The sequence below is a fragment of the Rhineura floridana genome, chromosome 4, assembly GCF_030035675.1.
Source record: "Rhineura floridana isolate rRhiFlo1 chromosome 4, rRhiFlo1.hap2, whole genome shotgun sequence".
NCBI classification, from domain to species: domain Eukaryota; kingdom Metazoa; phylum Chordata; class Lepidosauria; order Squamata; family Rhineuridae; genus Rhineura; species Rhineura floridana.
In genome coordinates this window covers 63850016-63875533 of record NC_084483.1, presented here as the reverse complement: position 1 = coordinate 63875533, position 25518 = coordinate 63850016, and the positions used below count along the sequence as shown (strand labels likewise).

Sequence of the window (25518 nt, the reverse complement as noted above, 5' to 3'; positions counted from 1 at the left end):
GGGATTAATATGGTATCAGCACCTTGCGCACTAGGTATCAGTTAGTCTGGTGCACAACAGTGCAGTATTAATAGATTTGATGAAACAGGCACAGATGCACAGGCGTTGTAGCAATAACAGTCTTTGTACTGGTTCAGATAGCAGCAGTAATCAAATAGTTGCAGGGCCAGCAGCAGAAGCAGAGTTAATAAAGGAACCTATATAAAGTGATAGAATCCTAGCTGTAACACACAAACAGGGGCAGGTCACACAGAGGGAGCTGACAGGAATACTGGGCTCTGCTATCCACCGCCCGTGTAAGGGAGACCCCCTTTGCAATACTAGAGGGCTAGCAGAAAGAGCGGGAGAAAAGAAGCGGGAAAATAGGCCAATCAAAAAAGGCTAGAACTGGTGAAGAAGCAATGGCGGTTAGGGAAGCACTGACGAGCTCAAAAAAGGCCTTCAAACGAGACGATCTAGTGGCGCGGGGCTGATAAGCACGATCGTAGCTAGAGAGCGAGCTAGCTCTCTATTGCCATGGGACAGTATCAGCTGGCAAGGGGAAAGATGGAGCCGCAGCCGCAGGCTCCAAAGTCGGTCGCGGCGAGCTTTAAACTGCCGCAGACCGAGCTGGGGGGGGTGGTGGGAAGTTCAACTGGAGTGGACACTGAATAGGGAAAACTGCAGGCACAGGCTTGAGACTGGCGCAAAAGGTAGTGAGGGTAAAAGAGGAGGGCGGTGCGAAAGCGGTAACAGCAGGCTGCCGGATTAAGTTCGCGGCCGCCTGCTGAGGAGGGGAAAACCGCAGCCACGGTCTCCCGAAATGGCCATTCAGAAGGGCAAGGAGCTGCAGCCACAAGCTCCTGTAAAAATCAATCTCCGCCGCCTATAGAAGAGAGGCCCGCAGCCGCGGTCTCTCTGAAGCGCCGTTAAGCACTCACTGGGGAAGAATCAAGGGGAAAATAAAAACCCTGCAAGAAAATCCCCAGGGGAAACAATCAAATTTTAAACAAAGGCAAGACAGGGAAGGACAAAACGTACAGAAGCACACATAAATCTTCCACCCTGTCACAAAAACACGAAAGACTTATCTATAAGCTAAGCAATAATCTCAAACTTGTTCGGTACGAAGGCAAGAATGAACTGGAGAGTGGGAGGGGCCTGACGCCCTGGTCTTGACTTCAGAAACATTCTTGCCTTCGGACGATAGGACGAGCTATAATCCAGCATGATGGCATTCCTCTATGGAAAATGAATCTAACGAAGGGAAGACTTGGGCTTTAATGTATCTGTTTGTGTCACTTTTAGTGGGTTTTTTTTTTTTTTGGTATTATAAAAAGTGAATAAAAATATTCAAAATAATAATTCTGGTGAGTAAACCAATCAGTTGGAGGTCCAAGTTTTTGTGTACTCAGAGGGAATTGGTGATTTGAAGATACTGGCTAAATCTGATTGGTTCACAATCGGCTGATCTATGAGTTAGTTGCAAAGAACTTGTTAGGCTGTATGTGTGTAATAGCAGAAAAGTACATTATACATGTCTTCAGTGCCTTCCCACATTTAAGAGTATACATGTTAAAAGTGAGAAGATTCTAGAACTTAGAGAGAAGCCAAGCATGCTTTTCTTTGGGCTAACTGAAGCAAAGCTGCCCTTCTGACCAATAACCCAATATCCAAGCATATATGCTCTCTCCTGAATGCTTTTCTGAGTGCTGCAAAGGCTTTTGGAGGCTCTTTGCTGTAAGACTATTTTGTCTCCGGATCCTTCAATTTTCCCATTTAAATTGTTTAGCTTTTCTCAGTGATGCAGTTGCCTGTATCTTGTGACTGTTCAGCACAGGGGCGTTCTACTACTACTGCTCTGCAGGTCAGGGAAATTACCCCCTTCTCATCAGAAGCAGGGTGGAGACTTCGGTGCCATCAGTGAGGTTCAAGAGTTGTCCTTGCAATAAATGGACGGTCCCCACCACAGATATTCCCATTCTATGCATTTCTGACAGGGCAAGTTGAATGTGCCGACTGTTTGGGAAAATAACACATTGAAGTAGGACCAATTCACATGGGTATCTGTAGGAAACTTTCCAGGAGATGGGAGGCAAAGTAAATATTCCAAATAAGTATTAAATATACAGAACTTGCATTAGAGAACAGGTCTGCATTTCTGGTAGATCTTGTATGGTGGCTTGGCCTGGGTAGACTTGGCTTCTGAGGAACTTGTATTGCATGTCTATCCCTCCATTGTTTCTCAATAGGTTGTTGCAGAGTAGCGAAATCAGGTATTTGAGCGTCTGAGTGAACTTTGTGTATTTGAATCTTTGCTAAAGATTACCCCTTCCCTGGAATTAGTCAGACAGAGACTTTAAGCTTTAAAATAAAAAATAACTGCTTTATTCTGGAAGTACATAATAAGAAAGAGTTCTATATCTAGCTAAATAGCTAAGCTGGAGATGCAAACACTAAGCCTAGTGTTTGCCCTCATGCTTGGAGGAGAGGGAGAGACAAAGAGAAGATGTCTGCTCTCCCTCTCAAGAGAAAGAAGTAGAAGGAAGGAGACCAGAAGATGTGGTCAACATCCTAAGCATATCAGTCTAGCAGGAAGGGAGAGCAGCAGGAGATCAAATGATAGGTATTAGCCTAGCAATCAGATGGAGACATCTCCTCTCTAGCTACCCTTTTTAACCCCATGCAGTCCCAACCCACCAGTTTGAGTTGAACCACATATTCCGTCATAGGTAGGCTTGCATCCTGGCACCCAGTCAACATCATCCTAGTCACCATTGAAATCCTAAATTCTCTTGATGGCTCCCTTCATCCCATCCAGGCCTCCTGCTCAATCAACTTCACAACCTGTCCCTTCCTTTCTCTAAATGAATGAATGAATGTCATGATAATAGCACTTCAGGGTTGTCATACACCATACTGATTCTCCCCAGCAAGACAGAAATCTGAAGGGGTGTTCTGACCCATGCTCTGTCAACCACAGCACCATCCCTGCAATATGGATATAGTAATGATAGACTTTATTGGCACTGGAATAATAATTTTTAAAAATGTTTCAAACTTGGGGGGGTGAATTGTATGAAATAAGACCTGAAATCCTGTCTTTACTGCTACTTTTTGGGGGGAGGGGTAGAAACACTACTGCCCAAATACAGCTACACTAAAATTCTGGGTATCTGATTTTTTTCTAGAGGGCAGCAATCAGTTCTTCAGCAGGGAGGACCAAAACAAAAGGCTTAAAAACAAATCAAGTTCATTTTCTAGGGTTAAGAGTCAAAGGGTGTATCACTTTAAACTTCTCCTTACCTAATTGGCTAGATCAATTTTCCTAAATGTCAGTTATTGCTATAACTTTATTAATTGGCTAAAGACACTGAAAGGTGAGAGCAGGATAGTTTCTCACAAAAAAAATAAGAATAATGCCTGAACATTTTGCTTCATATCTTTGATTCTACAAAGGCTAGAGACTACTTATTTAAAAAATGAAAGCTTGCAATCTGGGCATTATGGTTCATCGGGGGGGGGGCTGTCTCCTTTCCCCCACACCCCTGCGGACACCCATGCCCACTCATCCTTGCTATTCACTTTGGGACAGATACATAGAAATGTATTCAGTCACAGTGATTTAGATAGCTCTGCATTTAATGTTTCAAATATATTTAAGCCGAAAATTATACCAAGCTTTTAATGCAAGTAAAATGACTGATGCAAGCCGCAAACATGTTACTCTGTTTTTATAGCAGATTGCAAGAATAATGCCATAGCTTTGGCATCAGGAAGCATCCAAGTAAATGGACATGGGGGACAGGCTTCAAAACCTGCCTTTAAGAGGGGTCCTGGACGAAAACCCAAGATTGAAAGTAACAACAGTAACTGTGAAGTAGTACACAAGAAAAGAGGGAGGAAACCAAAAAACCTTTTACTTGCTCAGCAAAAGAATTTAGGGCAGGATACAATGCAAACTCCTAAAGACTTGACAACCACTGAGGAAGCATCTGTTTCCACTGCATGCAATTCTGTCTCTGAAAATAATGTGAAGGAAGACTTGTTACAAAGAAAAGGGCGAGGAGGCAGAAAGCCTAAAAGAAAGCCAGAGGCACAGCAGCCAGGATTAGAACTTACATTTTCTGCAGATCCTAAGATTCAGACAAGAAGCAAGAGGAAAAAGACAGATGGGCCTATTGAAGAAGAGCACGAGGAACTTAAGGATTCTGAACCCCACATGAGAACTAGAAACCAGGGTAGGAGGACAGCTTTTTACAATGAAGACGACTCAGAGGAGGAGCAAAGACAGCTGTTGTTTGAAGATACTTCTTTGACTTTTGGGACATCTAGCAGAGGCAGAGTCCGCAAGTTGACTGAAAAAGCAAAGGCTAATCTAATTGGTTGGTAACCAGCATTTAAAAATGCTAATAAACAAGTACAGCTGAGGAATTAGTAGAACTAAGGATATCTGCTTTCTGCTGCTATTTACAGATGAGAATATGTTCTGATTTGAAAAAAGTAGAGCAAAAACAAACTGAACATTTCTTTGAAAGAAGTATGTATTTTAAACTTTTGCTATTTATTGCCCTCCAAGTAGGTTATGCATTTCAGTTCACTTTGTTCAATTGGTATCAAAGATTGTATAAATGAAATTCTTGATTTGCAGAAAAGTTACTGTGATTTTGGACAGTACATAACCGTTATTTGATTAAAATTAATAGACTTTTTAATGTAACAGACTGAGAACAGAACTATTTTTGAATGAGCAAGGTACAGTACATTTGTATAGAGTGTAGTATCTGTGTTTTGCAGGATATTACCGGAGTGTGGCAGTAAATGCCATTGAGAACAAATGCAAAATTCAAAACTTTACTAATAAGATGTTCCATTTCAGTAATGATTGGGCACACAGCTCTGTACAAACAAATCTAGTGCAGGTTGTTTTATCTAGGTTCAGCCAGAGAGAGAAATCACACTATATAGATATATATATCCACATTGGAAAAAGTTTGACTAATATGTCTAATTTTTCAGACCTTCATTATCAATAAAATCTGTTTATTGTGCCAAAGACTGAGAACCGGTGCAGTAGAAAAGTTCTGAGTGTCAGTGCAGCATACACTTTTCAATTATGCTTATGATTCCGTGTTCTAAATATACATTGCTCTGAAAAATTATATCTACTGGTACTTTGTAGTAAAAACAATTAATGCACTGGTGGGATCCTTTGACAGGCAAAAATTATAAATGGGTTAAAGGATTCAAGGAAACTGCAGGAAAAGTGTGGGATTCTTATGTTTGCGATGTGATCAGATTGTTTTTACAAATTGTGCTAAACTGACTAAAATTCAAAAAAGTGTATGTGTATGTATATGTTATGTACACACGCACATAAATATATACAATATTACCCAGGAATAATTTTTTCAGGACTTTTTAGATAATACTAGATAAGAATTTTAAAATGTCATACTTTTATTTTAGGGGGAAGATTGGTTATTTTCAATTATTAAAGATCAAAAGGCCAAATCACTTTTTATGCAATCATGTTTTATACAGTGTTCTCATTGCACATTGTTTTTCTGCACTTTTTACAGTGTACTTATCAAGCTGACATAAGTCAATATATACACCCTAAAGGAAAATCCCACTTAATGATTGTGCCTTGTATTCTATTATTTCGTGCATCTTTAGTAAACTTAAGTTGTCTATTGTAAATGATGACTATATGACTTAGGGGAATGTATTGCTGTATGTACTGCTATGGAAAAAGAAACAGTTATTTATTTGTTTATGGTACATTTACTTATTTTATATCTTTAAAGCAAACTTTAATACAATTTCTATTGTTTAAAAGTATAGTTCAATTTAAAAGAAAACAAAATACATTGTTAAAACAGTTGCATGGTACAAAAATGTAACACATTCCATTTAACACCCTTTGAGGGAAACAGGTGTACAAAAGAGGGGTATTTTTTTAAAAAATGCCTTAGCCTTGATCTAGAGATGCAGGTGTGCAGCATTTGGTTGCCTATCTGTCCAAGAGACAGTTGGTGCTGTCAACTTTAACACTGCAACCTAGCTATTTGTAGGGTAAGGATCTCAATCTAACCTCCCAAGCTTCCACCAGTGCAAAAAGGTTAAGGGGGTTCCTTTTCCACCCCTCCAAATAGATTATTGGCTGTATCAAAGATGGCAGCATTGCCTGTCTCTTTGGTGTTACATGTAGTTTCCAGTGCAGTTTTGAGAACTGTGGATAGATCCAACTTCAGGAGCCTTGTATAGAGCCAGCTTCAGGAGCCATGTGTATAACACTGCTTTGTGCACAGGATTCTCTATTCAATAGTGCACACATGCAGACATGTTGTTCACACTGGATGGACATCTGAGGTTTAAGACTAATCTTTTTTTTTATCTCTTACCCAGTAAAGAACTTGTTTATTACAAATGGTTCTTAAAATGCATTTCTGATTTTTATCACAAATATTCATAAGCAAAAAGATTATTCACTTTTATTTGAAGTAGCCAGTTTAGAATATTTTGGGGCATAGAAGATTTTGTTTCGCAAAATTCATTACCTCACTATCTTTTTATATTAAAAAAGTGATCCATATTTGTTTGGCATTTAAAAAAATAGCTTCATCTAAGATAGTATTTCCAAAATCATGGTTTACAGTGGAATAATCAGAATTCTACTGGCACAAGTCCCCCTTGGAGATCTATTTTCATTGGTATTTTAAATAATAGTACATGAAATCCCATAATGATGGTTATGGGATTTTGGATTTGGACATATTCTTAAACAAAATGTATTCTTACTAATATTGTAGGCATTAAACATGAGCATATTTCAGCAGACTTCGTACAGTGATAGTTTGTTTCATATTTCACAACAGAAGCATTATAGTAGATTTAACTTGTCCGTTTTAAAAAATTTCACTGTTGATGAAGGCAACCAGTTTCAAATGTGTGATTTCCTGATGTTATCTGCATTGTTATATAAAAGAAATTGCAAAGCAAACATGAAGCTCCATTACTGTAGTTACTCCATTTATAGCTATGTCCCACTTGGCATATATTTATGTATATACTTGTATACATCAAGTATGTGTATGTAATGTTCAAGAATGGAATAATACACATAACGATCTTAGTGTCTGAAAATTACACATTTCAAAACCAGAAGAATCGAATCTTATTTGTAGCACACAAATGTATTGTTCCCCATTCATGTACAGTCTGTACTAAGAACTCATGTTGACCTTATTTTTCTAATATTATTTTGGTAATACATTTGTGTAGAAACAACACTTAAAACTGTAATTGTTTAGCTAGGGTTGCTAAATAAGTGCTTAGGTTGCATCAGTTTGACTTAAATTACTGTCGTTGGTTAGATTTGACTGATCTGCAGAAATTTTATTGTACCAACACAGAAGAGAGTTTTTGATTTAGCGCATTTTAATATAAGCAATAAATACTGGTTCAGTAACTATGGGGAAAAACTGTAATGAAATGTGTTATGAATAATACTGCTACAAGCAAAATGTAATATTTATTTTCTGGCATATTTAGATAGAGAATACTATGAAGACACCACTTCTGTTTGTAATTGCAGCTATTTACACAAGCAATTATCTTATAAACTTGGCAGTAATGAAAAACAGTCTACTGACACAGCTTCTGATACAGAGTGGTCCATTAGTTCCATAATGTTGATTGTTAAATTAATTCAATATTAACCAGTGGTTACTATACAGGGGTGGCACGATAGCAGCACATTCCATTTTCTTTGATTGGGAAATAGCTTAGTTTTCACGCCAGTAATCAGTCCCTCAGACTTGTTTGGTAAAGCATTGTTTAGCAGGTTTGAATTTCAATTGTTTCCCAGGAATTAAGCTTGAATTATATTGGGATATTGGGTATTGAACAAATGATCTTTATCATTGTGCTGAATGGTGATGCAGCTTTACAGAAACCGTCTTCCTATAGTGCTGCTGTGATGTAAACTTGCACACAATTATTTGTACCACAATGTCAGTTTATACACATATGAACATTTCAGTTGTTTAATATTACTTTTTATTAATCTTTGTAAAATACTGATTGAAAAGAACTCATGCAGCATGTAGTACTTCTCAACATTTAAAAATGGGCACATACGTAGTTTCAGTACATAAGTCATATGCTGTGTTACAAAACAAATGTTCATAAAATACCAATTTGAATTTTGTTTCACAAGATAGTTAAAAACCTCAGCTAGAGCCCCATACACATGCAGCTCTTGTGTGTTGATTTCTGTGTAGAGACCCGATCCCAATGTTGTGAAGAATGTGGATCCTTTGCTTTGAAACAAAAGCTCTGCCCCCGTGTTCCATCTAATGAAGGTTCATGAAACAATCCAGTCATGTTTTGCATCCTCTGCATGGAGCAGTGCATGCATTCCTGCTGCAGATTCCTCCCCCCCCCCATCAGCAGACTTCCCACAAGTGGAGATCTGCACTTGTGGAACAACTGTACATGCCTAAATGTGTGTAAGGGACCGACTGGATCGAGCCTTGACTACATTTTGATGTATCTGAATCTTGCACTTCATGTAATTGGACCTAAGCATTCATCTGATAAAAGGGCTGTTCAGTTTCTGCTGTAAATAATGTACATATGTTTATAATTTGAAAAAGTTGTACATTTCATATATAGTGGCCAAGTCTGAAAATTATTTCTAATACAACAAAATCTGGTATTGCAGTTTTAATATGTTAACTTTATATAATTTGTGTTTTAATCAAGATAATTTTAATTACTATTGGAACAGTGAAGCAAAAAAATAATTTTAGTGCTCTTATTTTCCCATTTTGGAATGAAAGATACCCTCTGTTTCAGGAAGGTTATATTTATTGTAGGAATTTTTTTTAAAAAAACTTGCTTTTAAAGATCAAGCCCCAAATCTGCATTTTTTAAAAAGGTGAATAATTTAGGAGCAATTTCTGTGAAAAATCACTTCTCTTTTGATACCAAAAAAGGGAGGCAGATGCTAAATAAATGCAGATAATTGCATCAGGACACTCAAATGGTATAAATGCATTTTGGTCAATGAAATTGTGCTAGAAATTATTGTACCTTTAAAGACATATGCACCAAACTTCTACACTTGCACAGAAGGCATTTAACATTGTGTATTTATCTGAGATGCATGTTTAAGAAGGATAGGCTATTGACACACCTTTCAAAGTTACATTTTTGGACCATTACACTGCAAAAACTTGAAAAGTTCTTGAGTGAATACTTTAAATCTTGCCACTTAAATGTTGAGACATAATGTAGCGTGACTTAAGGTAACTGGAACATTTAAGTTTGAAACTGACACATTTTAAAGCTATGCTTACTTTGTACAGTATGGTATGAATCCCAAAATGTTAATGTAATTTAACATACAGTTTTACAATTTTAGGTTTTATCAAGGTTAATTTCTTTTTCTTCTGCTTCATCAAGTTATAAAGTGCAGTCTCACACCTGGATGAACAGTGCCCTTTTTGTACATATTGATTGAAACGTTTATTGTTATGTGAAACACCTAAGTTGGTTTTGATGAATAATACTTGGAATCCTTTTATACAAACTAGAATGTATGTGTATGAATTAATGTCACTGCAATGTAGTAACTACAAACCTATTTTTAAATAAATAGAAAACTCGTTTTTCTAAGCTGCTCTACATTTGTTTATTATTAAGCTAATGTAAATGCTTGAAGTACACAATAGCTTTGACAGCTTTGAACCATAGTGCAATCCTGTGATATTTACACAGAAGTAATTCCTATCAAGTTCAATGAGTCTTAGGATTGTAGCCCCAATGACTTTAATATAAAGGGTGTGTATTGCCAAAGTGAGTAAAACTATTTTCTTAACAGAAATGCTAAATTTGACCGCCATCATTAAATGGACGTGGCACAGCCTTACAAATTCTATTATCTAGATACATTTAGCAACTTCATTTCTGAAGGTGCTTGTTCTTGTAGGTTCATAGCAAGGTATTATAAAGCCGGTATAAAATGGGTGCTGTGTTGGGGCTGGAGAATAAAAAACATTTGCCTAATTTCCTTTTGAGGGGAGGAGTCCTGTGTCCTGCATAACCTAGCTTTCCCACACCAACTAGCAAAACCAGAATAAGTCTTACAAAAATAGCAAATAGCAGATGAGGTGTGCAGAACGTATAGTTCATAAAGGTTAGTGAGTTACAATTTGGTTAAATTGAAGACAACATACAGCTCTGCTTATAGTTTTAGTTCTTTCTACCTTTGTTGTGTTTTAAACAAACTGTATTTCTTATTCTGGCAAAGGATTCAAGTAGAAATCACTCTTAACACCTGGCCTACTGTCTCACCGCCAATACCCTAGAAAACATTTAGCAAGTTCTTCACAGTTAAGGCAGTTTTCAAGTATTTCCACCCATTATGTCATTCGTTATTTCTTGTTATATTCAGGAAATTTGTCATGTCTTAACAGTAAATGACCATTCTCACATTTGAAGGTAAGACGTTCCTGGCATCCAAGGAAGCTTTTTCCTGATGTAACCATTCCAACACAGATTTCCTGGACTATGCTAGCATAGGTAAATGTTAAAGAATCCCCTGCCCTGCAAAAGGCAAATGTGAAAACTGCAAAGATGCTTAGGCATGTCTCCTGCTTCACAGAAAGCAAAGACCAGGGCTTGTTAAGAATTCACTGTATAGTTAACTTACAGTACAATGGTATATATGTCTACTCAGAAGTAAGTTTTTTGTGTTTAATGGGGCTTCTAGTTAAGCAAGTACAGAATGGCAGCCTAGGCTTTTGTTTAGGGTTGGCATCAGGGAAAAACAGGGTTCTTGTGCCTTTAACAGCTGTACGGTAGGCAGAAATTCAACAGGTCAAGCCTTTTCTAGTGTGGAAATATAATTATGGGAAAAGCTTCACCATGACTACTCTCTTAATTTTGTGAAATGCCACACTCCCACAGTAGCCATTTCGTGACTGGTACCCCCAGCACCCTTTCAAAATTTGAAGTGTGCCCTCTGGTCCAAAAAGATTGGTGACTCCCTGACTTATACTTAGAAAAGTTGGTGTATCCTAAGTGCCCCAAGAAAAGTTCTGAACAAATAATAAATTCTAGTGAACAGTATATTAAGCATACAATAAATTGATCCTATATATAGTTTACTCAAACATTCACTGGGTTGTATCCAAACACTGTTTTGATCATGGAAGGAGCTTCTATTCATAGACGTCTTTGTGAGCACAAGGGCTTCTTCCATGACAGGAGCACTTCTTCCAAGGAACGAAAGGTAAATTTGGATCCAATGCACTGAGTTCAGTACAGCTTATACACAAATACAGAGGATTACAGCCTCTGTTACAATTTCATGGAATCATTTTAAAAAAGCGAATAAATGTCAGTGTTTTAATTTTTTGATAATGGAAAATCAAGTTGAGCTTCCTGAGAACATTTTTTCTTAACACAAGAAAACAATTCAAGACTTCAGTAATAATTCAGTTCACATTTATATGAGCTGCTTGTTTTTTCTTCTTCTCTCCCTTTATTTCAAAAACAGCAAATATCCTTGAGGAAACATGGATGGTGCCACTTTGGAGTCTCTGCTGCAAACCCAGGGAATCTGGGGAGTTGGCTAGATGATTTTCATGGTGGCCCTCCCACTCCTTCACTTCCTCTTCCCTTATTAGCAAAGGTTTCCCCAGAGGCTGGCCAAACAACTGGCACACTTCTTGAGCTTTTTGCCGGGCGCTCCCAACAGCAGCAAGACAAACCTGGCGCCTGGAATGATGCAAAAGGGAAGATTTAGGTAATTTATCTAAACAAGACGTTTATCCCTTAAATCATTTTATCAGTGTAGCACCTACTTTTAGGTACTGTATGCCCTGCTTTTCAAACAGAAAAGCCTTCAGAAAGCAAGTAACAGTACAATTCTATACAGGTCTACTAAAAGGTAAGTTCCATTGAGTCCAATGGGAACTTACCTCCATGTATCTGTGTGTAGGATTGCAGTCTGTAGACTACACTTCAGTTATGTTATAACTTACATGTGCTGCCATTTCTTGCTCTTGTTCTTCCATAGTAGAAAGATAGAACTCTGAAATTAACCAAAGTATGTGCGACTGCATTTATTTTTATTTAGCTTTTGTTAGCCTGGTTTCTTCCTTCTCTTAGACTGCAATCCTATTCCCACTTTATTCAGTACAGCACTGCATACTGGTACCAAATTTGTTACCTAAAATGGCACATTCCAATTTAGAACGTGAAGACTGGAGGTTTGTTTAGCTTGTTTGTCTAGTTTATTACATTGGTCTAGTGAACATGTCAGTGCTGCTAATGTGCACTGCTGAAATCGTGTGCTTTGCTCCTGCCATGCTAGTGGATTTGCTTCTCTCCAGGTTACACGTGGTAACCAAGGTTTGTTCTTTGCTGACTACTGCTCATGGTATGTTTGGGGGGGAAAAACATAAGCTTTCATTTGGACATAACACTGCTTGTTTTCCAGCACAGAGACAGGAATGAAGAGTCTGCAATTTCACCAGTGCGCATTATCAAGTTGAGCATTCACATTAAAGCACAGTTAATTTTACCTATGTTTTAATTTGACGTGTGAACTACACCTGTATTAACATGTGTACTCTACCAGCAGTTTTCTTGGGCTGAGAAGAATAGCAGCTTTAGTTATTTATTACAGAACACGTTCATAGAGGCATGGCACTGGTAAATCATGCTAGGGAGACCCAACCTTTGGGTAAAACAGGTGTAGGGAACCTTTGGCCCTCCAGATGTTGCTGAACTACAACTCCCATCATTCCTGGTCATTGGCTTAACTATTGCTTGCTGGGTTCCTTCAGGAAGAAGGGCAAGGTATACATTTTATTATTATTACATCTGGAGGGCCAAAGGTTCCCCACTCCTGTGGTAAAAGGAAGAAAACATAACTTACCGAAGAGCATCTATTTTCTCCATTGTATGGTAAAAGTGAGGTGGACTGATGATAACAGAGCAACCTAGTTTCTCAACAAGAAAGTTACACACATCTTGCATTTTTCCAAAATCACTGAATGTAATGCAGACCTGTATGTGAATGTAAAAATTTGGAAGTCTTCTCAGTGCCTTAGCCAAAAATTAACAAAGGTGAATAGCACAAGATTATAATATTCATTTTATACAAAGGTAGCATTTATATGCTGCCTTTTGTGCAGAGGAAATTGTGCTCAAGGAGGCATACCTAGTAAACAGCAATACATGAGAAATAATAAACAAAACATCCATATGAGTATGACATGGCATTAAAGCAGATAAATGCTGCTCATATTAAAGTGTTGGGAAGCAAACTATTAGGAAACAATGAATTTGCAGAGTGCCATTTGGAAATACACTTTAGGAAATCATCATGAACCCCTGGTTTATAATCCCACATTTACATGCTCCTAACACTTTAAGACAATGCAGTCCTATCAACTTCCAGATAACTATGGTAAATATCTGCCCTAGAAGTAAGTTCAAGCAATGACCATGTCTACACAGAAGTCCCACTATGTTCAATAGGACTACTGCCAGGTAAACACATATGGGATTGCAGCCTAGATCAAAGGCTGAAATTTTAAACACAACTCGCAGAAAGAAAGCTTTTCTTAACTACACAAGATCAGCTTCAGTGTGAACATTTTCAGGATTCGACTAAAAGTTTGCTAAATATTTCAGTTTCTACTTCCATAAATAACTACACCAGTATCTCTTCATCATGTTGCTAACATAGTTTTGTAAAGCTGTTAAGATGGTATTGCAGGTAAATATTTCAGGAGTGGGACAGCAAACAGATAATATGCAAAGAAGCAAACACAAGTAGTAATACTATAATGCAAGGGTGGGGCACCTTCAACTCCCTTGAGGGCTGCATTAGTGGGGCAGAAAGAATAAAAGGGCAATTTGGCTACAGGGTTTTAATACGATAACTAACTGCTTCCTTAAATTTGTCCTAGTTTAACATTGTAAAAAATAAGCTGTTGGTATTCAAAGTGACAGAAACAGGTTACCAAAGCTTTTACTCATTTACAGTGCCTTACAAAAGTACTCAGACCCCTGACCAATGCTCTCATATTACTGAATTACAAATGGTACATCATAATTTCGTTCTGTATGGTATCTTATTTGGAAACACTGAAACTCAAACTCAATTATTGTAAGGTGACATTGGTTTTATGTTGGGAAATATTTGTAAGAAACAAAGAACTGAAACATGTTCCTTATATAAGTATTCAACCCCTGTGCTATGGAAGCTCCCAGTTTACACAGATGAAAGAAATTGCCCCATCGAGGACACAATCACCTTACCATTGGCCTCCACCTGTGAACCATTCAAGTTGCTGCCACATTGTCACGATAAAAACCCCACTGTTGAAGGATCATTGGTCAGGCTGTGGATCTGAAGGAAAATGAAGACCAAAGAGCATTCTACAGAAGTGAGAGATAATGTAATACAAATGCATAGATTAGGAAAAGGGTACCAAATAATATCCAAGTGTTTGGATATCCCAGTGAGCACAGTTGGATCAATAATCAGGAAGTGGAAACTGCATCACACCACCCCGGCACTGCCAAGAAAAGGCCGTCCCTCAAAACTCAGCGCTCAGACAAGGAGGAGACTTGTGAGAGAAGCCACAGAGAGGCCAACAATCACTTTGAAGGAGCTACAGAGCTCAGTGGCTAAGTGTGAAGTAATCGTGCACCAGTCAACCGTATCAAAAGCTCTGCATAACATTGGCCTGTATGGGAGGGTGGCAAGAGAGAAGCCATTACTCAAGAAGTACCATCTGAAAGCACGTCTGGAGTTTGCCAGAATGCATGAGAGTGCCCCAGCTGCGATGTGGGAAAAGGTTTTCTGGTCAGATGAGGCCAAGATAGAGCTTTTTGGCCAAAACTCAGTGTTATGTGTGGTGCAAACCTAACACTGCCCATGCCTCAAGACACCATCCCTACAGTAAAGTATGTTGGTGACAGCATCATGCTGTGGGGATGCTTCTCATTAGCAGGGACTGGGCATCTTGTTAAAATTGAAGGAAGAACAGATGGAGCAAATACAGGGAAATACTGCAAGAGAACCTGCGTCAATCCACTAAAAAACTGAAGCTTGGGAGGATATTCACTTTTCATCAGGACAATGACCCCAAGCACAAGGCCAGAGCAACATTGGAGGGGCTCAAGAACAAAAAGGTGACTGTCCTACAGTGGCCCAGTCAAAGTCCTGATCTCAATCCTATTGAGACTCTGTGGCTGTCTTTGAAAATTGCGATGCACAAGTGACATCCAACCAACCTGAATAACCTGCAGCAAATCTGCCAAGAAGAATGGGCCAAAATCTCTTCGACACTGTGTACAAAGCTGGTATTGCAGCAAAAGGTGGCTCTATCAAATATTAATGTGTGGAGGCTAAATACTTATACAAGCAACATGTTTCAGTTTTTTATCTTTCTTACAAACATTTCCCAACACAAAACCAATGTCACCTTACAATAATTGATTTTGAGCTTCAGTATTTCAAAATAAAATATCATACAGAACGAAATTACAATGTATCATTTGTAATTCAGTAATATGAGAGCATTGGTCAGGGGTCAGTACTTTTGCAAGGCACTGTAACTCTACAGTACTATTTTAAAGTAACCAGATAAGTTTGTGCATTTAATAATCTTGTAATAAATAAATAATCTTGTAGTAAATATGTTTGTTAAACATGATATCTATATCTGTCTGGCTTCGTATCACACCTGTACCCTACAGTTATCGGGCTACTGGTAAGTTCAAATGAACTAAATGAGACTGAATTATGGCAGAAGCACAGTTCGGGATAACCATGGAAAGGGAGTTGAGTTTTGTTATTATAGAGTAGGTATATAAATACCCCCTTCCCTCCACAGGGCCAAAAAGGGAGGTTGTGGTCCAGATCTGGCCTGGAGGTTTCTTGCCCATGTCCTAAGATGCTATGAAAGCTCTCTTGGAGTGTTAACCCTGTATGTGGACATTAGAGTTTTTAAAAGGCTTATGAATCTTTTTGCTTCAGGAAGCTAATAGGGCTGCAATGTTTAGTTGACTGTTCAGGTAGCACATTTATGAAAATACTTGTAATACAAGTACTTATAAAAACTGCAGTAGGCAGACACCACCTAGAAAGATACTTTTTTCTTTTCAAAGTATGGGTTGCATTCAAACAATCATGAGCAGAAAGAAAAAAAGCCTTTTAAATGGCACTATTCCACTAACATTTGCACAAAAGTTAATGCTATAATAAGTAGACTCCGTAGCAGTATTATAGTATACTTAGCAAGAAGCTCTGCAAACAAAAGAACCTGTTTGGATCTAGTGCACTTTTAATGTATCATGTTCTAGTTCAAGGTATAGAAAAACTTTTCCATGAACAGAAACACACTTTTGGATTCAACTCCATTTTAGTCAAATGTGTGCCAGTTTTAATTAATTACAACTTCTTTCATTTGGTGACAGCCCTAGAACCTGAAAACGATCATTAAGATAAAATCTGTCAATGTAAGCCCCCTCACAGGCTCCTGTCCATAACCCTATCAAAGGGATTTTAATTGCATGCTAAAGTGCAAAGGTACACTTCTTAATACAGTTGTTTGCCTTTCAAGTGGTAGGCACCTGAGGTGATGGATTTTTCCTTGTAAGATTGTGCATTTCATTTAGTCACACACCTCTTTAACAGCCCTGCTTATCCATTAACTGTAACAGAAAAAAAGTTTGCTTCAACATATCACAGCCAACAGATTTTCACCAAGATTCTATAATATAGCAATAACTCAAAAAGAAACTGAAGTAGATTTTGCCCCCCTCTTACTGAAACATCTGAATGATTTTGTCAGTTAGTAAAATAAATACAGCAAATTTAAAATCCATATTTAGATAGCTCTTTTGGAGAATATTTGTCATTGCCAAATTTAATATATTTGAGACACATTGCCAATGCTCATACTTAGATACTTGCCTCTGCTTCCATCTTATAAATATTGTCTGTTCTACTAAAGTTCTTTGTCACTGACATCTCGTTCTCCTAGAACAAAAACACAACAATTTTAAATACAGCACCCAAAAAGGCAGTGCTCTTTCATGCCAGTATGGTTGCTTAACCAGTAATGAACAATAAAGCAATACTTTTAACTCAAAATTGTTCTCTGTATTGGGTAAAAATACTGTCCTCTTGTGGTCTTATGAATTACAAGCAACAACTTGGAAATAGATAACTGAACATTATCAGGTAACAATTAAGTTTTGTCATCACTTCCAAAAGAATCTTAGTAGAAAAAATATTTCAGTATCACGAACATACACTTTCACACAATGGATAGTTCATGAATAAACTGTCAGGTTTAGAGACTGAGGGAGAGTTGGGAAGCAGGGCGATTCCACTGATTTTGCTGAAAGCCTGGCTCTGTAGCATCCTTTGTCAACCTGGTGTCCTCCAGTTGTTTTGAACTACACCTCCCATCAGCCCCAGTCAGTGTGGATCGAGAGCTCCTGATTGCAAGCAGGCTTATAAGCACATTCAGCTGAACATGGAAGATTGTACTTTCCTATCTTCTTGATCAGCATGAGAAGGCTGGGGGTGGGTAGGAGGGAGCCAGTGCATAAAGAGACATGGATTGATTCCATAAAGTAAGCCACACACCTGAACTTACAAGATCTGAACAAGGTGGTGCATGACAGATGATCTTGGAGGTCACTGATTCATAGGGTCAACCATAAGTCGTGATCGACCTGAAGGCACATAACAACACTCAATTATTTGTCTTTTTCACAGTCCATGGTATGCGCCAAGCTCTCATCCAACACCACATTTCAAATGAGTTGATTTTTCTCTTATCCACTTTTTTCCCTACCCAACTTCCACATCCATACATTGTTGTCATTATGTGCCTTCAAGTTGATTACGACTTATGGCGACCCTATGAATCAGTGACCTCCAAGAGCATCTGTCGTGAACCGCCCTGTTCAGATCTTGTAAGTTCAGGTCTATGGCTTCCTTTATGGAATCAATCCACCTCTTGTGTATTTTATCACCCTATTTGTTTAATCTACACGGAGAACATATACAGAAAGTTCAATTGGACCAAGATGGAGGTGTGAAAATTGGAGTGAGGAATAACAATAATTTTAGATATGCAGACGATACCATACTGCTAGCAGAAACCAGTAGTGATTTGAAACAAATGCTGATGAAAGTTCAAGAGGAAAGCACAAAAGCAGGAGTACAGCTGAACGTCAAGAAGACTAAAGTAATGACAACAGAAGATTTATGTAACTTTAAAGTTGACAATGAGGACATTGAACTTGTCAAGGATTATCAATACCTCAGCATAGTCATTAACCAAAATGGAGACAATAGTCAAGAAATCAGAAGAAGGCTAGGACTGGGGAGGGCAGCTGTGAGAGAACTTGGAAAGGTCCTCAAATGCAAAGATGTATCACTGAACATTAAAGTCAGGATCATTCAGACCATGCTATTCCTGATCTCTATGTATGGATGTCCTTTCTGGTTAGAAACCAATTGGTTTCTCCATATTCTGTCCTTACAGTAGTCTCTTGTCCAGAGTATAGGTTGCACATCAGGACAATCAGATGCTGTGGCATCCCCGTTTCTTTTAAAGCATTACATAGTTTTCCATGATCTACGCAGTCAAAGGCTTTGCTATAATCCATAAAGCACAGGGTGATTTCTTCTGAAATACCTTGGTCAGTTCCATTATCCAACGTATGTTTGCGATATGATCTCTGGCGCCTCTTCCCTTTCTAAATCCATCTTTCGACATCTGGCATTTCTCGCTCCATATATGGTAAGAGCCTTTGTTGTAGAATCTTGAGCATTACTTTAATTGCAAGGGATATTAAGGCAATAGTTAAGGTAATAATTACTGGGACTTCCGGGAAGGGTGACTTAGCCTGTGCCTGCTTTTGAGACGGGCTCCTGCCTCAAAAGAAGCTTATTCAGATATATCAGTCAGTTTTTTCTTTTTTTTTTGACTGATTAAACTTCTCCCGGGTAGGGAGAAACGAAGAGATTAACCTCAAAGCCTATTTTTGTTGGGACGACCAGATCTCATTAATTTATGGGACGAGGTCCAGCCGACGAAGGTGGGACGGATTTTCAACAGCAAGCTCTATCTGTTAAAGCGAACGTTCATCTTATCTTCTAAGAGAGAACGCACTAACAGGCAAGCACCCTTCTTTCTATATTTTTCTTTTACTTGACTTAAATTGTTGCTGTTTAAAAGAGATTTGCCAGATTGATCGGTTTTTGACATCTCACTGGGGAGCCGTAACTTCTCTCTGCTACGCACTAATTAATAGCTTATCTCTGTTTTTGTTGCAAAAAGCTGTCCTGGATTTGCATTCTAAAGATACACACAGAAGAGGGATTTCTATTCCAGATTTTTATTTTGAAAAATATTATACTGTTTTGAGACTACTCTCTTTTTGGTCTATTTTATTTTGACGAATCTGTTTCTTGACGATTGCCATTAATTGCTTCGATCCTGGGAACTGCATTTTGTTTACTTAACTATTGGAGAGATAAGGCTGTCTGCTCTGTTTATACTGTGATGTCACCAAGTTTGGAGTATTAACCCAATTGTTGCTGAAATAAGAAGTGGTTTTCCTATATTTTTCTTTTAAAATGGCAATTAAGAAAGTGGCTGAGAATCTGGAAATAACTATGTTTCAGAGAATAATGAATGAGATTGAGATAACGAAAATTGAATTGAGTAAAATAAAGCAGGAGATTAAAGATATAAGGGTCCCTGTGAGAGAGGTGACCCTGGAAGGGGTCCCTGTGAGAGAGGAGACCCCGGAGATTGGAATAGGGGTCCCTGTGAGAGAGGAGACCCTGGAGACTGGAATAGGGGTCCCTGTGAGAGAGGAGATCCCGGAGATTGGAACAAACGTGGAACAGGAACAAGATTTGGAGTCTATGGACTTTAGAAATAAAATCTATTGTTTGGAACTCAATGTTATCTCTGAAGAAATTAATGAAGATTCTAGAGATAAAGTTATCAATGGCATGGATTATCTTCTGGACTGGAATGATGTGATGGAGCCCAATATAGAGAAAATCTATGGAATTAACTGCAGCCATGTGACAATGGAAAAACTTTTAAGAGATGACCCAGTGTATTTTGAAAAAAAGAACAGAGATATGATTTTACAGCAGTATTTCAGCAACTTATTCAGAATGGATGGCAAGAAAATATTTGGGATAGAGGTAATTCCCATCAGACTCTTATTATATGACTATGGCTTTGACAGCAAGATTATTATGGAATACTGATAATGGAAGATTGGATATTGAAATTACTGGACTTAACAAGACTACTGAAGATGGAAGATGGAAAATGGAACTAATAGAGATAATAGAACAATGGCTACTGAAATTACTGAACCTAACAGATTCTGATGTGATGGATTAATTGAAATGTTTATTTTGACTATGGTTATGACAATAAGATTATCATAATTAGTAATGAGATGGATTAATCGATATGCTTATCTGGAAAAAAAAATTGATAGATATATTTCTTAAAGAATTGAAACCTCTCTTTGACTTTTTGTGGAAAGAATAAAGTAATGTTTATGAGATTTGATGATTAAGTAAGATAACTACTGGAGGAAAGTGATTTTATAATATGACTTAAGAGACAGGATTGTTATATATTATAGACTTATAACTGATTTGATCTTTGACAAATGGGAAGTCAATATTTTACTCTTTATTTTTTATTTTTTATTTTTCTTCTTTTCTTTTTTTCTTTTTGTTTAACTATTTTTGATTTTGTTTTTTGTCTTTGAATGTTTTATGATTTTGTCTTGTATGTTTTATGAAAATCTGAATAAAAATTATTGAAAAAAAAAAAGTTAAGGTAATAATTACTGCATTCCCTGGGATCTCCTTTCTTTGGAATTGGGATGTATATTGAATGCATCCAGTCTGTGGGCCATTGTTTTGTTTTCCATATTTGTTGACAAATTTTTGTCAAAATTTGGACCAATTCAGTTTCAGTAAGAACATAAGAACATAAGAAGAGCCTGCTGGATCAGGCCAGTGGCCCATCTAGTCCAGCATCCTGTTCTCACAGTGGCCAACCAGGTGCCTGGGGGAAGCCCGCAAGCAGGACCCGAGTGCAAGAACACTCTCCCCTCCTGAGGCTTCCGGCAACTGGTTTTCAGAAGCATGCTGCCTCTGACTACGGTGGCAGAGCACAGCCATCATGGCTAGTAGCCATTGATAGCCCTGTCCTCCATGAATTTGTCTAATCTTCTTTTAAAGCTGTCCAAGCTGGTGGCCATTACTGCATCTTGTGGGAGCAAATTCCATAGTTTAACTATGCGCTGAGTAAAGAAGTACTTCCTTTAGTCTGTCCTGAATCTTCCAACATTCAGCTTCTTTGAATGTCCACGAGTTCTAGTATTATGAGAGAGGGAGAAGAACTTTTCTCTATCCACTTTCTCAATGCCATGCATAATTTTATACACTTCTATCATGTCTCCTCTGACCCGCCTTTTCTCTAAACTAAAAAGCCCCAAATGCTGCAACCTTTCCTCGTAAGGGAGTCGCTCCATCCCCTTGATCATTCTGGTTGCCCTCTTCTGAACCTTTTCCAACTCTATAATATCCTTTTTGAGATGAGGCGACCAGAACTGTACACAGTATTCCAAATGCGGCCGCACCATAGATTTATACAACGGCATTATGATATCGGCTGTTTTATTTTCAATACCTTTCCTAATTATCGCTAGCATGGAATTTGCCTTTTTCACAGCTGCCGCACACTGGGTCGACATTTTCATCGTGCTGTCCACTACAACCCCGAGGTCTCTCTCCTGGTCGGTCACCGCCAGTTCAGACCCCATGAGCGTATATGTGAAATTAAGATTTTTTGCTCCAATATGCATAATTTTACACTTGTTTATATTGAATTGCATTTGCCATTTTTCCGCCCATTCACTCAGTTTGGAGAGGTCTTTTTGGAGCTCTTCGCAATCCCTTTTTGTTTTAACAACCCTGAACAATTTAGTGTCGTCAGCAAACTTGGCCACTTCACTGCTCACTCCTAATTCTAGGTCATTAATGAACAAGTTGAAAAGTACAGGTCCCAATACCGATCCTTGAGGGACTCCACTTTCTACAGCCCTCCATTGGGAGAACTGTCCGTTTATTCCTACTCTCTGCTTTCTGCTTCTTAACCAATTCCTTATCCACAAGAGGACCTCTCCTCTTATTCCATGACTGCTAAGCTTCCTCAGAAGCCTTTGGTGAGGTACCTTGTCAAACGCTTTTTGAAAGTCTAAGTACACTATGTCCACTGGATCACCTCTATCTATATGCTTGTTGACACTCTCAAAGAATTCTAATAGGTTACTGAGACAGGACTTTCCCTTGCAGAAGCCATGCTGGCTCTGCTTCAGCAAGGCTTGTTCTTCTATGTGCTTAGTTAATCTAGCTTTAATAATACTTTCTACCAGTTTTCCAGGGACAGAAGTTAAGCTAACTGGCCTGTAATTTCCGGGATCCCCTCTGGATCCCTTTTTGAAGATTGGCGTTACATTTGCCACTTTCCAGTCCTCAGGCACGGAGGAGGACCCAAGGGACAAGTTACATATTTTAGTTAGCAGATCAGCAATTTCACCTTTGAGTTCTTTGAGAACTCTCGGGTGGATGCCATCCGGGCCCGGTGATTTGTCAGTTTTTATATTGTCCATTAAGCTTAGAACTTCCTCTCTCGTTACCACTATTTGTCTCAGTTCCTCAGAATCCCTTCCTGCAAATGTTAGTTCAGGTTCAGGGATCTGCCCTATATCTTCCACTGTGAAGACAGATGCAAAGAATTCATTTAGCTTCTCTGCAATCTCCTTATCGTTCTTTAGTACACCTTTGACTCCCTTATCATCCAAGGGTCCAATTGTCTCCCTAGATGGTCTCCTGCTTTGAATGTATTTATAGAATTTTTTGTTGTTGGTTTTTATGTTCTTAGCAATGTGCTCCTCAAATTCTTTTTTAGCATCCCTTATTGTCTTCTTGCATTTCTTTTGCCAGAGTTTGTGTTCTTTTTTATTTTCTTCATTTGGACAAGACTTCCATTTTTTGAAGGAAGACTTTTTGCCTCTAAGAGCTCCCTTGACTTTGCTCGTTAACCATGCTGGCATCTTCTTGGCCCTGGCGGTACCTTTTCTGATCTGCGGTATGCACTCCAGTTGAGCTTCTAATATAGTGTTTTTAAACAACTTCCAAGCATTTTCGAGTGATGTGACCCTCTGGACTTTGTTTTTCAGCTTTCTTTCTACCAATCCCCTCATTTTTGTGAAGTTTCCTCTTTTGAAGTCAAATGTGACCATGTTGGATTTTCTTGGCAATTGGCCAGTTACATGTATGTTTAATTTAATAGCACTGTGGTCACTGCTCCCAATCGGTTCAACAACACTTACATCTTGCACCAGGTCCCGGTCCCCACTGAAGATTAAGTCCAGGGTTGCCGTCCCTCTGGTCGGTTCCATGACCAACTGGTCTAGGGAATAGTCATTTAGAATATCTAGAAACTTTGCTTCTTTGTCATGACTGGAACACATATGCAGCCAGTCTATGTCCGGGTAGTTGAAGTCACCCATTACTACCACATTTCCTAGTTTGGATGCTTCCTCAATTTCATATCTCATCTCCAGGTCTCCCTGAGCATTTTGATCAGGGGGACGATAGATCGTTCCCAGTATTAAGTCCCTCCTGGGGCATGGTATCACCACCCACAACGATTCTGTGGAGGAGTCTGCCTCTTTGGGGGTTTCCAGCTTGCTGGATTCAATGCCTTCTTTCACGTATAGAGCGACTCCGCCACCAATACGTCCTTCCCTGTCCTTCCAATATAGTTTATATCCAGGGATAACCGTATCCCACTGGTTTTCTCCTTTCCACCAGGTCTCCGTTATGCTCACTATATCAATGCTCTCCTCTAAGACCAAGCAATATCTCAGCATACAACTGTGTGTTGTCCTCAGCACCTTAGTAGCAAGGCAGGGTTAGAAATGTAATATAAACTACAACTACTGGGCTTGTAGCCAAACGTATCAATATACTATTATTCAACAAGCTTTTTTTGTTTTTTTAAAAAAGATGTTTTTTAAAGATGTTTGTTTTAATATGTTTTTACAAATGTTTTGTTGTAATAGGATGTTTTTAGTGCTTTTGTTTGCCGCCCTGGGCTCCTACTGGGAGGAAGGGCAGGATGTACATCTAATAAATAAATAAACTGGTTAGTTTTGTTTTAATGCTTCTCCCTGGATCCTGAACTTGGTGCCCTCCAGACATTGCTGGACTCTATCTCCCATCAGCGCCAGCCAGCATGGCCAATGGTCAGGGATGAGGAGAACTGTAGTCCAGCAATACCTGGAGAGCACCATGTTCCTCATTCCTGCCCTTGCAGCGTAACGGAGAAAGGCCAATGATGACGACGACGATGGGAAAAGCCGTTGAAGCTGCGCGAGAGAGACTCTTTACCCACCGTTATACTTCCGCGCTGCCGGGCAGTCTGAACGACATAATCTAGCCTCCGAGTGACGCTGCTCCGCGCTGCGCCAGCCTCCCCTTTCCTGCTTCTCAGATAAAAAGTGACTTTTGCTCGGTCCGGGCTGGCGCTGAGCTCCGCGCTGCCGCCCACATGAACCTCCCTCCCGGGCGGCAGTAAACATGCGGGGACTCCACCAGCGACTCTCGAAAGCTCATTCTCCCGGCTATCCGTCCCGGCGGGCGGAGGGACCAACTGTGCAAATACTCGAGCTGGAGAAAGGGGAGGTAACGGCATCCTGCTGCCCAAAACGATAGTAAGAAAGGGAACCGTTAAGGCTCCATAGCAACGAAAGGCGCGCCGTATGCCCTTCGCACCCAAAGCGTCATGGGTGATGTAGTTCTGGTGGTGGCAGGATCACGTGATCTGGCCGGCAGCCGGCGTCCCAGTCAGGGGGCGTTGGGGAGGGGGGTCGGCGCCTGAAGCGGGGATCCCATGATTCGTAGCGCCAAGTTTCCATTCCGTTCAGTTTCCTGGTGCGTCAGGAGGGTGAGGGAATACTCTGGTTGCAAACTGTTGGCGTAGCTTACGCTTTTAGAGCTGCGCTTTGAAGCAATGAGTTTCATTAAAGCAGTGAATTTGGGTTTCTTACTGGTCTCTTAACATGGAGTATTATAGTATGAGGCGACAGTCCTCAGCGAGACTTAACAAGCATAGCATTGATCTCTAGAAGTTTTCTCTCCAAGCAACATTGGCTCGATTCCAAGGAAAGGATTATCAGCATGGGAGAACATCACTTGTGTAGTAGCCAGTGTAGGCTGTATATGTGTTGCCTCATCTCTTGCCCTTCTTTGGCACCATTTTAAAAACGAAAATACTGAGTAAAAGCAAAGCATGTTTGCCTATTTGCATGCTACAAAAGTCAGTCTTAATTGTATGGGGCTTGCTACATATTAGATGTCACCAG

The 25518-nt window shown here is 39.2% G+C and overlaps 2 protein-coding genes across 6 annotated transcripts in view; one reads left to right on the top strand and one right to left on the bottom strand.

Annotated features, from left to right (window-relative positions):
* The window catches only part of PHIP (pleckstrin homology domain interacting protein), a 184016-nt gene extending 174389 nt beyond the window's left edge, over positions 1-9627 (top strand). For 4 of the 5 annotated variants that reach the window (XM_061623183.1, XM_061623180.1, XM_061623184.1 and 1 more), the window contains one exon: positions 3720-9627. In XM_061623183.1, coding sequence (XP_061479167.1) covers positions 3720-4372 — 653 coding nt within the window. In that variant the 3' untranslated portion in view covers positions 4373-9627. The remainder of the gene's footprint in view (positions 1-3719) is intronic. The other variant, XM_061623181.1, reaches the window with a different exon arrangement.
* Positions 9628-11106: 1479 nt separating this feature from the next.
* On the bottom strand, positions 11107-24989 carry IRAK1BP1 (interleukin 1 receptor associated kinase 1 binding protein 1). The gene is made up of 4 exons (XM_061623186.1): positions 24549-24989; positions 16994-17059; positions 12938-13068; positions 11107-11772 (listed from the first exon to the last, which is right to left on the bottom strand). The coding sequence occupies exons 1-4, from the start codon at positions 24846-24848 to the stop codon at positions 11490-11492; spliced, it is 780 nt and encodes a 259-aa protein (XP_061479170.1). The 5' UTR covers positions 24849-24989; the 3' UTR covers positions 11107-11489.
* Positions 24990-25518: the final 529 nt, after the last annotated feature.